The sequence below is a fragment of the Kogia breviceps genome, chromosome 13 (assembly GCF_026419965.1).
Source record: "Kogia breviceps isolate mKogBre1 chromosome 13, mKogBre1 haplotype 1, whole genome shotgun sequence".
NCBI classification, from domain to species: domain Eukaryota; kingdom Metazoa; phylum Chordata; class Mammalia; order Artiodactyla; family Physeteridae; genus Kogia; species Kogia breviceps.
In genome coordinates this window covers 39,451,318-39,465,502 of record NC_081322.1, presented here as the reverse complement: position 1 = coordinate 39,465,502, position 14,185 = coordinate 39,451,318, and the positions used below count along the sequence as shown (strand labels likewise).

The 14,185-nt window shown below is 39.8% G+C and overlaps 1 protein-coding gene across 4 annotated transcripts in view; it reads right to left on the bottom strand.

Annotated features, from left to right (window-relative positions):
* SOBP (sine oculis binding protein homolog) overlaps positions 1-14,185 on the bottom strand; it is a 161,512-nt gene that overhangs the window by 107,601 nt on the left and 39,726 nt on the right. For all 4 annotated transcript variants that reach the window (XM_059083321.2, XM_059083323.2, XM_067011563.1 and 1 more), the window contains exon 4: positions 11,288-11,439. In XM_059083321.2, coding sequence (XP_058939304.1) covers positions 11,288-11,439 — 152 coding nt within the window. The remainder of the gene's footprint in view (positions 1-11,287; positions 11,440-14,185) is intronic.

The window sequence follows — 14,185 nt, the reverse complement described above, 5'->3', positions numbered from 1 at the left end:
ATAATGACACTATTTCTCTCTCTCATATCAGGGCATTTTTACCCAATCTTTTCTCTGTGGTCACTGTTGCTTTTTGGATACATTTGATAACTAAAAACACTTGGGTTCTTACTGTTATCATTATTTTTATTATTATTATTTGTTTACAAAATGCTTTTACCTCCAGGAGTTACAAGCTGTCAGTTTACTCCCTGAAATGAATTAGTACTAACGTGCTAACTCTGTAATTATGAAGTTGAGTGAAGAGTCAAGGAAGGCAGAGGCTAGCGGGCAAGGAACAAATCTCCAAAGGTTGGTAGAATGAATGAAAGAATGAATGAATGACTAAATGGACACACCAACAATCGGATAAGTGGGATGATGGTTTTAGGGAATGTTCATTTGTTCAATTCTTTTCTTGTTTGCAGGTAAAATTCCATCCCTTCCGAAAGAACTTGAAATGAGCAAAGAAGGAGCAAATCAGGGCCAGGATTGGAAATCATGTTGCTGTGTTCTCAGCCCAAGTAAGCTCTTCCTTCCCGTCTTCCCCTACTTAACACCTCTTCATCTCTCAGATTTCAGTTCAAGCACTACTTCCTCAGGGAAACTTTCAGATCTCCTGATTAGTCAAATCTCCCTATAAGAGGCCCTCACAGCACTGTGCCCACACCATCACAGCACTTGCCACAGTGGCAATTTCACATCTGTGTTAGTATTTAAATAAATATCTGTCCCCCACTGGAGTGTAAGCTTCGTGAGGGCAGGAACCAGGGTTTTCATTTTGTTTTGTTTTTTTGTTTTTTGCCACTATAGTTCCAATGACTAGCGCAGTGTCTGGCACATAGTGGCTGCTTGACAAATATTTGTTGAATTAATTAATTAATTACTGTGAAAGCTGCAGCCTCCAAGGTCTCTGCTCTTTTGGCCACCTGAACTTGACGTATTCAGCCTCAGACTAAATCACAATTTGTTTGAACACTCTCCTTTCCCTTCTGTTTAGCAGACACAGTTTTCAGCCACAGAGAAAGTGGCTTAAATGTGGGCGAGCAGGCTAACTCTTGATGGGGAACAGTAGCCTCATCCCATCACCCATCTAGTCCCAGGCATCTGCCCCCCACCCCCACATCCAATATGGTCCTTGGCCAACATCTCCCAAGCCACTTACACTGATAAAACTACATGCTGGGTTATCTGCTGTTCTAACTGCACCCTTGTTCCTCTTCCTAAATGAGTATATCTAACAGCTAACTACAACCCCTTTGTCTTAGCTCTGTGCAATCTCATGTTCTATAGACTCCAAAAAGAATAGAAAGAGTCAGCACTTTGGTCCTGGCGCTAAAACCAACATTCTAATTATCGGGTTTGTCAAAGCAGCTGGTCCTGGGTAGAAGAGGTAGTTCATCTAAGGGCCCTATGATGAATGTTAACCACGTTTTTATCTTTCAATCCACACATGGGTTTCAGAGTCCTTCCACATGACAAAAGTCGATGGGCATGACACATTCACTGTGTAAAGAATTCAAACTCATGAGATCACCTCTCCTCTCTAGTGGACATTTGCTGGCACCTACTGTCAGCCATCACTCTGACCTCTTCCCTCTTTAAACAGTTTCCAGATTTTCATTCTGGTAGCTTCTCTTCCCCCATGCAAGCTTCCCATGGGCTTTAGAGGAAAATGAGCCCAACTCCAATGTCAGAAGGAAACCCTGATTGGCTCAGGCTAATTCAAACATCCATTGCCCTGGTCATAGTCCCAAATTCAGGCATGAGCATGTGACCTAAGCACAGACAATGAGTGTGAATTTCAAGACTCTTGCTTGGAATGCTAGGGCATAGGCACTCTGTCTTCTATTGGATGTGAACAAGGAGGCATATAGTCCTGATTGCTGCTAGCAGCCATCCCATGGCCTCCCGGGAGCTTGTACTGTAATATGGCCAACACTCTATACAGAAGAATATAGAGATGGGAAGAAATAAGACCATGATAAGATCACTGCACTGCAGGACCAACCTACCCTGAAGCATACTGAAGCTTAGGACTCTAGAGTTTCGTCAGATAAAGGATGCGTTTCATTGTTTAAATCAGTTTGAGCTGGGTCTTCTGTTATTTGTGTTGAAAATCCTGATACACCCTAAAAGTACATAATCACCAAATTAGGTCTACTCTTAGAATACAATAAACTTCAGAGTGATTTAATCCAAAGATGGTCCCTTCAAAGTTACCATCTCCTTTGCCTCATGCTACTTTGAGGGGTAGAGCTTGAGAAGACCCGCATATGCTATAGGTCTCCCAGGGCAAGAGTTGGGTTCTGCGCGGAGTTTGAGCTTGCCTCCTGAGGCCTAAACCTCCCCACTAGGCTGGGAGCAAGCCCTGTCAACCCTACAGAAAGAAAATTGCTGTGTCAGAACATTTAACCAGCAACGTCCATCCTCTGTTCATTTCTTCCCACAGTTTGCCAAAAGAAAGAAAGAAAGAAAAAGAAACCTAAATTGGTTCAACATACTTTTGCTACTGGGAAATGTTTCATAACTACCAATGAATAATTCAGTGAATATGATATTTTTAGTTTTCTATTGCCAGACACACCCAACTTTGATGGGAATGCTGTTGCCTTTCTTACTCTCCAAATCCCCTTTCCATCCAGGATGTTAAACGTATTACTTCCTTGACAGAGATCCAATCAGCAACAAAAATCAGGTCATGTCACGTACCCTACTCAACACCTTCGAATAGCTGCCATCACACTTAGAATGAAATCCAAACTATTACCTCTCCAGCCTGCATGATCTGGCCCCTAACCACCTTGATCATTCAACTCCAGACACTCTGACCTTCTTGCTGTTGCTCAAAAATGCCAAGCCTGTTCCTGCCTGAGGACCTCTGCCTTTCACTTGCTCCCCCTCCTCTCTGGAACCCTCTGCTACAAGCTCTTCATTTGACTAGCTCCCTCACTTCATTTTGTCCCTACCCACACATCACCTCCTCAAAGATAACTTCTGTGACTATCAGATACAAAACAGCACCTCGTCACTAGCCATCCCCTCACCCTGCTTTTTCTTCATAGCATTTATCACTACCTGAAATTGTGTTTTATATATATATATATATATTTTTTTTTTTTTTAACCTGTACATTATCCATCTCCCTTAGAGAATGGAATGCAAGTCCCTTTAAGGCAGGGATTTTTCTCTTGCTCAACGATGTGTCCACCAAACCTAAAACAGTACCTAGCACATTACAGGAGCTTAATATGTCTTTTCATTTTATTTTCTAAGAATGAATAGTTGAATAAGTAACAAGGTGGGGTTTTTTTCTCTCTTAAAAACAAAAGAGCAGCACAGAGGCACTCATCTCTGGTTGGACAAATCCCCCTTGTCTTTAGCTACTTGCCCAGCTTTATTTCACCTACTCCTGGGTCTCCGTATCTCTAAATCCTTTGACAACAACTTAAATTGCTCCAACTTATGACACATACAATCCTACAAATGATCACAGAAAGTGTCAGGGCCTTCAAAGGTTCTTCTTATAAAGAGTTGGATGTGCAGTCACAGAACTGCTCGCCATATTTTAAGTAATATGAAATCATTCTATCAGAACAGAATACAAGATAACACATCATTTATTGGATCCATATAGAAATCACCGCTTTATCATGGAATGTTTGGCAAAGGCCTGTGAAGCAGACTAGCAGTCATCATACCTCAAAACTCCCATTACACACTGAACCCCCAAAATATACTTATTGGGGTATAAGCCTGCTCTCTTTATACTAATTAGCTAGTTAAGAAAGTGAAACACAGTTTAAGTTTGTGTGACAAAAATTGGCTGCAAAGTCTTTCATTTATGTCATAAATTCTACTATCTCTGTGGAAAAAAATAATAATTTCAAAGTCAAGGCAGTTGTTTTTCCACAGTCAAAAGTGGTTAAATACTTTTAAATACATTTCAATATATTTATGAAGGAATTTTTCTACATGCTTCCAAAGCTCTCTCATAAATCAGCATAATGTTTCCAAGGCACATTTGGAAGTAAAAAATATATATCTACTAACTGTATTTTCTTCTACTAGAAGATGAGTTAAGCAGAAAATACATTAATATCTGAATTTATAATAGGAGAGGTTAACCCTTAACCATAGCAAACTAATGAGGAATATTTTACCACAGAAGGATTAATCAGGGCTCTTTTAACACTATGCAATTTGACATTTTGAGGACTTAATCAAGAAAGAATTTTATTCACCTATTTACTTTTCATCATCAGGATGCCTTACAGAGACAACACATGTCAAGCTCGCCATTCTTAAGCTTAATCTCACTGCCTTAAGAAAATGTTAATTTAATTAATATTCCATAGCTTTTACAAATAGTTCTCACAGAAGTAACGCTACTACACTTATGTCATCTCCGGGTCCAATTCAGCTCAAACATTCAGAAAATATCAATACAGATGTGGTGCGCTCCAAAGGTTGGACCTGACTAACGCTCTGTTAGCAATGAGACAACGACACAAATTCTGGGAGGTTGTGATGATTGGACACTGGCTTCTATCTCCAGCCATTGATTATCTCTATCTTTGTTAAAGACTACAGGAGTTTCATTTAACTAGAGTGCTCAGTAAATTGCAGCAGAGTTCAAGCATCTTTTATGGATTCATTAAACCATTGATCTGCCTTCTAGAGCTTGTAGTAGTGCCCCGCTCTGGCCCACAGCCTGTGTTTACAGAGAATGCAACAGACTGGCTTTGTAACCTCCAAAGGCAGTCTGTCAGGAGACATTAGATTCCGCTGTGTGCATGGCCACCCTATGAGTGGATTGTAACGTAGGGAATTTCCCATTCTCAGTCTGAGCAGCTGGGGCAGAAATTAAGTGGCCTTCTGTAGCAAGATTTTCTTTACTCCTTCCTAATCTGTGATAATAAGAACAAAGAGCAAAGAGCCCAAGGAACAAAGAATTGCACGTGGCTTGCCCAGTTCACACTTTTGCTTATGTGTACAAAAGCTATCCAGAGGTACTGAGATGGGGGAGAAATAAAAATAAACATGGGTGTGCCTATAGTTTGCATCTCCTGCATGTGGCCCTCTTGGGTGTACTAGGTTTTATGACCAGACATTGAAAAAGTATATGAGAGAAATTCTGGACTCCAACTACTATCTTAAAATATCTCATAGCAAGCCACCTGGCCTGTATTATGCATGCACTTTTTTAGACAGTTAACATTTTAAACAAAGCATTTGAATTAACAGAGCATAACTACAATCCCACGAAAATGCACAATCATCTCTCTTGGTTTATCTAGACAGTGCACTAAGCACTCTTAGAAACTTCTCTCCCCTCTACTCATTACTAGTAAGGTCTCATGACACCTTCCTTTTAAAATCAGGCACAAAGAGTAACTCTGTGTTGCACAGTAGCTTATGACTGGAGAAGCACATGAAAATGACCCAGTTAGATCATTCTTTAAAAGCTCATTCTTCAGATAAACCTGAACACTGTTAGCAGCAAGGTGAGAAAGTCGGCAAGACAATGACTGGATCAATAAGGAGAATGCAGGTCCCAAATAACTAGATCCCTTCCTGATCATCTGTTTCCCTGAACTGCCCACTACCCAAACGGACACCAGAGGATGAACTCGAAGCAAGCACATTCATCACTCTGCAGCCGCAGTCACCAGAGCACAATGCGGCTGATGCAATCTGACACTGTGCTTAATGTTAAAAGGGAGCGTGCCTTTGAGATGGATTGGATAATTACCAGCAGTTCAGATGAGAAAAACTTGCTTTAGGTGTAGAGCAGGAGCTATCACCGGGATGGCCAGAGACTGACCGAAATTAACATTCAAGCATCTATGTCAATAGTCCTGTGTATTGCTCTCCAGGTGACCAGATTCTGATCTATGAAAAGTACCCCTTCTTCCTTCCGCTCATTGGAAAGAAATAGTATTGGGGCTTGAAGCTATTTGGAGGCTTAATCATCTCTTCACATTTAATCTAAAATATCTAGTGTTACTCAGAAGTTGACAACTATTCTGGGTAATAGATTAAACTGTTTTCTCTGTTTCCCCCACAACCTCCCCAAATGTAGCTCATTCAAAACTAGACGTGGCTGCTATTCCTTTCTTTCAGTACCAACTCGCTTGCCCCATTCTGTCTGTGTTCTGGGAATTCCTTAGACCAGTGTTTCCCAAGTGGTGGTCAAGTGTTCTGGTAAACACAAGATCACATGCCTCTCTCCCAGGCTTCTGATCAATGGCTTCCTAGGGCATTGGGTCCCACCTGGCCTGCAGAAGCTCTGTCCTGGGACGCTTTCTGCCTTTCTTCAAGAGCCCAGGCATCACTTTAACCTGACCTGCATCTTATTTTTCTGGCCAGAATTCTCCTGTTCTACCCCCCACCCTGAATGTGTTTCAAAGGACTAACACCATCCCTCCCCTCTGCTGGTGCTTTTTTCATAGGTTCTCATTTGCAGCAGCTCATCAACATCCCATCCCATATTTCAAAATATGAGAGAACAAGAAAACAGGTGGGTTTGTTGTTCTTTCCCCAAAGCTTCCACAGGACACCCCTGTTTGCTGCAACCAAAAGGGAACTAACTCAGCCACGGTGGCCTGCAGATGAAAGGCAGAGGCCATGCTATGTGCAGGCAGTGGGCAGGCTTGCAGCACAGACACTGCAGAAGCAAAGCAATCATCCCGCAGGGCAGGGTGCAGGCAGACAGACCCAACAGGCTCACTGGCACCCCATAAAATCACGGTGAATCCACAGGAAGAAATCCAGGGCTCCCTAAGCATTCCTGTCAATCAAGAATATTTGCAAACAACTGGCAAAAGTCAAGTCTGTGGCTTGAGCTTCAGGCAGTCAGGGGACGTTAATTACAAGTAATTTAATGTCCTTCCCTAAACCTTCATGAATGATAGCCATTTTGCAAATTAAATCTTGCAGGTGTTTAAAGGAAAAAAAGTAGACAGGTTAATCACAAGATTAACTAACAAGGCAATTGTTACACATTTCTTTTGCACTAGTAGGTTCTGTAATGAAGTCTGAAACTGAGAATCTTCCCCAGGATATATTCAAGTTTAATAAAAAGACCAATAGTCTAAATAAAATGTAACTCCAAATAATATGATGATACATGCTGTGTATCCAGGCATATAGTTTGAAAGTAAAGGAAATGTTTATTATACAATATTCCCCTGGTTGAACATTTGTTATTATTATCATGATTGTTAGATCTTAATGATATCATCTGCAAATGTTGTTTCTATCTATATAAACTTTTTATTTTTAATTCATCCTTATCTATTATCTACATAGGTTTCTTTCCCCTATAGTCTGTGGAGGAACAGCAACACTGTGATATTGAAGAAGTATTTCAATCTATTCTTGTCTCAAGTTATGGAAAAACTAGAACAAGGAAGCAAACTTTGGTACTCTTAGAAATTTGTGTCTATTACTAAAGTATCGATGCCACTAATCCACAAAGAACACTATAAATTTGGTATCTGAACAAGGAAAGAAAACAATCATTCTTTACATTGCCTGCGTTGGACATCTGTCTTGAATTTTGATTTCTTGCTTGATGTGTGGGCATCAGTTTAGACAACAGGATATTTCCTATGTAGAAGGAGAAAGATCAAACACAGGATATTTGGAAATGACCACTATTTGTGATCTTGTTTGTTACTCGTGTTTTAAGTGGGATAATGGTTACAAGGCATCATTCCCTTAGGAAAGAATATTTTTAAGTGTCTGTTATTGTGCAGAGTAAAACTGGTATTAGTTGGACTAAACATTTCAGCGTCTCTTGCAAAACCGCTAAGGAGTCTACAACTTTCCAACTCCTAGGCAAATCACTAGGTTAGAAGTGTTTTCAAGTTCTTCTCTCCTGTGTCCTCAAGAAGGGGCTGGGAAAAGAAGGAGCTATTAGTTCCCTGAAAAGTCTCCAGTGCATCAAGTAATGAGATTGACATCCCATTGTTCGGCTGATGGCCATAGACTACAAAAGTATTTTTCTTACCCATTGTTTCAAACACTTTTGAGTCAGCAATTGAGCCTGACGGGGATAAGGATTCTACGAAATATGACTATGAGTTAATACTGTACACTTCTTAGAGCCAACATCCCGAGTTGTGTACGCTAGTAGTTAGGTTCCTTAAATGAATACAGCTGTGACTCACAGTTCTAGCAGAAGCATTCTGAAGAAAGCGTACATACTTACAGTAATCCAAACTACTCTTCGAATTAAATTTTAAATTGGTTAAAAAATATAACCTATATGCCATAAAGGGTTAACGTGGCTTCAGTTCATCCCACCTTACTTCACAGCACCAGGGTTTAGGAGAGAGGGATGTGACATTCTTAACCTACTCCATCAAACAAACACAGAGACCTCTGGAAAAAGGTTTGAGAAGCAAATGAAATTTAAAGAGCCAATTTTCAGTGGGCCTTCATTTTGAGAGCTGGGCTATTTTTGTCCTTGTTTTTAGCAGAAAAGCAGTTCCTGCCTCTATCCCCAAGCATTTGTGACGAGGATAGCAGGGGAAGCACAGGCACAGCTGTCCAAATTACATTCACAAATGCAGGTGTTGCTCAGACACAAAACAGAGGTCAGCTGAATACTGCTCCTAATTAGCTACCTTTTCTACTAGGATTTTTCTTTGTAAAGTTATGCATGCAATTTGGGTTCAACTTAGAGACCATTTTTAGATCCCAGCATGCTATCCACCAAGAAGCGGGCTGTCATTATAAAGCATAATTTACAGCATAGTTAATTTTACATGTTTTTTTAGATTCTACATTATACCTAAGGCAAAATTCTGTTCTGCATACACATTATTCACTGTTTTCCATCCAGTTCTCATTATTTAAAAGTGTAGAATTTAGCCAGAAAATCTTTTAGGTAGGGATGGGAAGAATTCTGCCCTCTTTCTAAGATTAAGAAAGTCCACAGTTTTAATAATGAGGACTAAAGACTTTGTCAAATGATACAAGAACAGAAGTAGCTATTTGCTATTGTCTTCAGTGGGGAACACCCTGGGGCTTATTACAGCAGTTCTTAGAAATGGCAGGATGGAGACTGGTATCTAATACAATCCATTAGGAAACCCAAGCCCTAAATGAAATGACCACAAAATCCTATCAGTTAACAGAAATGCAGCAGCTGTACATGTTTATTGTAATACAATAGGATATTGTTGCAGAGATAACACTCTTAAAATTTAAAAAAAAAAAAAAAAAAAAAAGAATCCAGCAAGGGATGTGACCAGTTTATTTCTCTATTTGAAAAATGAGAATGTCTAGTGTGGCAGAGCTTTGGAATACATAAATAAGCATGAAGATTGCAGAGAAGACAGGTATTGTATGTACACTAATGGGCTGCTGGGATCAGCTCTCAAAGTCACTGGATAAACTTCAAGCCACTGTGACTCCCAGGTTTTGCAGGATGTTCAAAGAACTACCCCAATAACTCCTTGCAGGAAGTGAAAAGTAATGGTCTTTCTCCCCTTGCTGATTTTACCTACTATAAGTATTCCAAATACTAATTCCTATCTTGGCTGCCAGTTATCTATTTTTCAAAACTGGATGCTGTGGAAGTTTAAATTCAGTTTGACCTTAAACTTTATTATTACAAATATGTACACATTGTATGTATGATATATATTATACATATATATATTATTACGAACTGTTTTTTCAAAATGAATCAGGTGCCCTTCATCAAAGGCTTAAAAAGTTGGATCACTATGCAAAGTGTAACATGTATCACAGGGATTGTGACAAATTCATCTTGCTTGATTTTATTCACTACAGGCAGTCCATCAAGATTCAGACGCATAACCCTTCAGAATCATAGAGAGACAAAAACCCCTGTTCTATAGCCATCTTCTGGGATGGAATGCAAAGTATTTTGTTGTGGTAAGTAAGGCTTTGAAGATGAAAGCACTGGGTCCACTCTTGTGATTGTTACCCCAGGGCTCAGCATTAAAAATGGGAGCCCCAGGGTCTCAGAGATCATTTTAATCCCCCTATATTAAAACAAAACGTGTCTCCCATGCGTTGCTCTAACTACCCTCCTCTGAAGCTTCACCGGCCCCTCCCAAGGGAAAGTGAACTGTTGACTGTCCCAAAAGAATTCCAGACAATTTCCTTACTTGCCTCCCTGTTCCAGTGAAGATTATGAGCCTAATTCTTAGAGACTGCTACTAAAATTCCACCCCGCTGAATTCTGCAGCCTAATTCTTTCGGCATTATGTTTTTTGGCAGAATAATGTGACCCAAGTTTGCAGAAGATAATTTGCTGCAACAGTGCTTCTTGCAATGCAGTGAGAGCAAAATTAGCATTTCAGGATTACAAATAACAACTTTAAAAAGTAGTAATTGTTTGCTTCAAAGAAGGACAGATTTTGATCTTATATTATGGAAATGGAAATGCTTAGCAAAATGTGGATGATTTTATGAATTAAGGAAGATTTATAGATCAATGGAAAATAATCAAGAACTAGCAATTTATTTCAGTAATTGGTGGCAAAATGCAATAGCGGTTCTTAAAAGATTAAGAAATTAGCTGTGTTGTGTACGTGTGTGTTGGTTATAAAAACATCATGCATTCCATTTCCCATCAATGGTGGCTAATGCTATTCTAAAAGGACATTTGTATATCTGAGATGTCTTAAAACAAAACAAAACAAAGAAACCATAACTATGGCTGTTCCTGTGTTCATCCACCATGCTTCTCACAAACGCTTGGCTGTGTGAGCAAGGTTGGTTCATGTATTCATTATTTCATCTTTTCTCAATATCAATCAACTTTAATGTAAGGTGTCAAGAAAGACTTGACATTTTTCTTGATTAGAATTTGTGGATCCGATTTTGGAAAGAGCCAGAGCAATATTCGCAATGGGAACGAGTATAAAGCTGAGTGGACTAAAGCTTTCTGGCCATGCTTCTGTGGCTAGTTTCTCAGCTTTGATACGAAATCTCTACCACTTATCTTTCATGGACCCTAGTCTAGTACTCTACTGCTGGAGAGACACTGTAACTTAGGACACCAGCTGCAACCACCATGTCCTCATCAGATTCATTCACCCTCTCAGAATTCAAACACCAAGACAAGAGAAACTGAAGAGCAGGTTACACATTAGAAGAGGATTCCTTACTCCAGAAGGTTAAGCATGACAGAGAAAGAGAACAGACAAAACAGAAAGAATAGAAGTACGGGCTGCGCAGTGATTTTGGCTAGAAGCTAAGAGGCGCATGCGCACAGTGTGGTGAGGCCTGCGTGGGTCGCCTCTCTCTACGGTGCTCTTACCTTATTTCTCTTGAAGTAGGCTCGTCGGCAGGCCGCAAAGCACTTCTCGCTGCAGAAGCTTTTCACCTCACTTCCCATACTCAGGGAATAGCGCTTGATTCCCACTTTCTGGCACCAGGCACACATTATTTGTACATTTGACACATCATCTTCTATAATAAAAGTATAAGAAAAATGTTCATATCAGAAGCAAACATCCCTTCAAACTTAGACACACCCTGAACCTCACCGAGCTACTTGAGGTCTGATCTTAATTTCAGTACCTCACCACTTTCTGATCTAGTAGATAGCCAGCTCTTGGTGGGAAGACTCAGTGCTTTTTTTCTTTTTCTTTTCTTTCTCTGTTTGTTTTTTTTTTTTTTTTGCTTGTCTCCTAAGTTTCCAAAAGACATCATTTATTTAAAAACCAGCGCATGACTGCAGAGCCATTAGGATTCCTAGCACTTGGTATCCTGGTACAAATGCTTATTCTGCCTGGTTAAACCAGGCTCAGTACTAATGAAGCTTGTAAAGTGACCCATTTCTTCAAAGGTACTGCTGACAGCCTACAAGATCCACACTGGGTGGGTCGCCCAGTGCTAACCTACAAATGTGATGCCCTCATGTGAACTTGGACAGTCAGGGGCCAGGCTCAATCTTGACCTGTTCCCTATTACTGTTACATGAAAGGGGGTGTTGTTTACTCTTGCAATATAATGGTTCCCGAGTGATACTGTTACTCAAAGCAAGGAAAGATGTGAGTGGCCATCTTCACACGATGAAAAGGCACCATCCTGGCTCACACAGCAGTCTGCTGTGATACAGCCTTCCCGCACTGCTGTCCTCAGGGAGGCGCAGGCCTGATTTAAATTCCCCTCCATGTGATATGGTTCGTGGTCCCTGGATGGAGGAATGGTAATGGGGGTGTCAGCCATGAGGCCTGAGGTCACACATCTGCCCAGATCATTCTCAGCCGGATTGGTGGTCCTTGCAGCTCCTGTAGCACCTGCCACCCATGTCATGGGAATGCTCAGAATAATGTTAGGTGGTATGCAGATATTTTCAATATTTAAACTATTGTATTTCTTTTCCTTTGTAAGAGAAGAAAACAAGTTTAACTAGCACAACAAGCCCAGGATATCACAAATACTACTGCTTAAAACAAAGAAAGGCTTTTAAAGTGAGTCAGTTAATAAAATATATTGAGGAAATCATAGTGCAGGTGGTAAGACGCTGTAACAAAAATATGATGGTGATATTCAAATGACTGAAGTCTGGGAAACAGTGGTCTCTTTACAGGGAGTGACTGTAGGAGAGACTACAAGTAGAAGTCTAAGAAATATTTTCTTGCTGCCTCCTAGGGGCTTTCACTATATCTTATGTTTTCTCAGTCTTCACCATTGACTCTGTGTGTGTGTGTGTGTGTGTGTGTGTGTGTGTAACTGATTGCCACTATTAGGCTCATCTCTTCCTCCTTTATGAATTTTTTTGTACTAACCCAGACTCATGCTCCAGACATGACTGGTAATCATAAAATCCCCAACAAGCTGTGGTATACTGTTGTCTGATTTCTGAATAAAATCCCCCAAAGACTAATTGCTAAGCAAGGCCTGGTCCATGAGTTGTTGACATATTCATGGTTCATAGAGTCTGTCATGCAATCATTCCATTTCCAGGGAAAAGATTTGGTTTGAGGCAGTGCGGTCATCAGCCTGCAAAATTAGAAGCAAACTAATTTGTAGTGCAGTGATAACGGCATTTTTTCCCCCTGAGTGTCATCACTCAGAACTATGTAAAGCATTTTATTTACCTTAATGGAATAAGTGTTGTCATTTTAATGATCATTTTTATTTCACAAATTACATGTTGTAATTTATTGTTAATTATCAAATGAGACAGTGTAAAGGGCAACCTTTGATGTTAATCGAACATTTTTGATAAAATAGCTTTCTTTAAATGGAGTCATAACATGAATTCAAATGTCATACAATGACTGCATTTAATAATTTATTCTATTCAAAAAAACATTTATTTATATTTTTATGATTTTTAATATGGCATCTGTCTACATACAGACATTTTACATGGTATGAAAAATTAACAAGACTCTATAATTTACCTTAGAGTATGGAGGAGTTTTAAAAATTAAATTAGAAAGACTATATTTAGAAAATAATCATCTATCATTACTAAACTAACCAGCACTAATAGTTTCTATTTTCCCAATCTATTAGCTGCTTTAAAATCTTAAATTCCTGAAAAAGAATATGATACAGCAGAACTCTCACAAATGATCCGTTGGCAATAAGCTGGATTCTGGTGAAATCTGTAAGGAAAAAAAGATTTTATGGGGGAAATTATTTGGCCACAGAGTTCAACGAGGAGACCCCACTTCCCAAGGATCCACTTTAGAACATGCATTAGGTTTCCCCTTTCGGTTTCTTCCTTTCAATAGTCTGCTTTGGGGGAAAAAAAAAATGTAAGTGTTTTAGTCCTAGATCTTTAACTATCATAGACTAAAACTGAGATGACAGAGGGTGGAGAGCAAAGCTATAAGAAGACTGGGCAGGGGGCCTGAGCTCTAGCCTGGCCTGAAGGAATGATGCCTGGGGCAGAAAGGCCACTCATGGGTCTTTCTCACACTTTACTCCATCATCACCACACAGACCTACTTGTCTTTTTTTAAGGGATGGCAAGGATAGTTTCTGACAACAGAGATAACAAATAAACAAAAGTAGAATTTCAAAGCAGGTCATTTTTATAAATCATTTGTACTACAAAGTAACAAAACAGGAAGATGAGACAAAAGAAATTGCATACTTTTGTATCTGGCAGTTGGAAAACTCTTAGGATGGTGGTTAGGATCTGCCTTGTTAAATAATTCAGTATCCCCATCCTTTTTTCATAAAATTCTGTTTC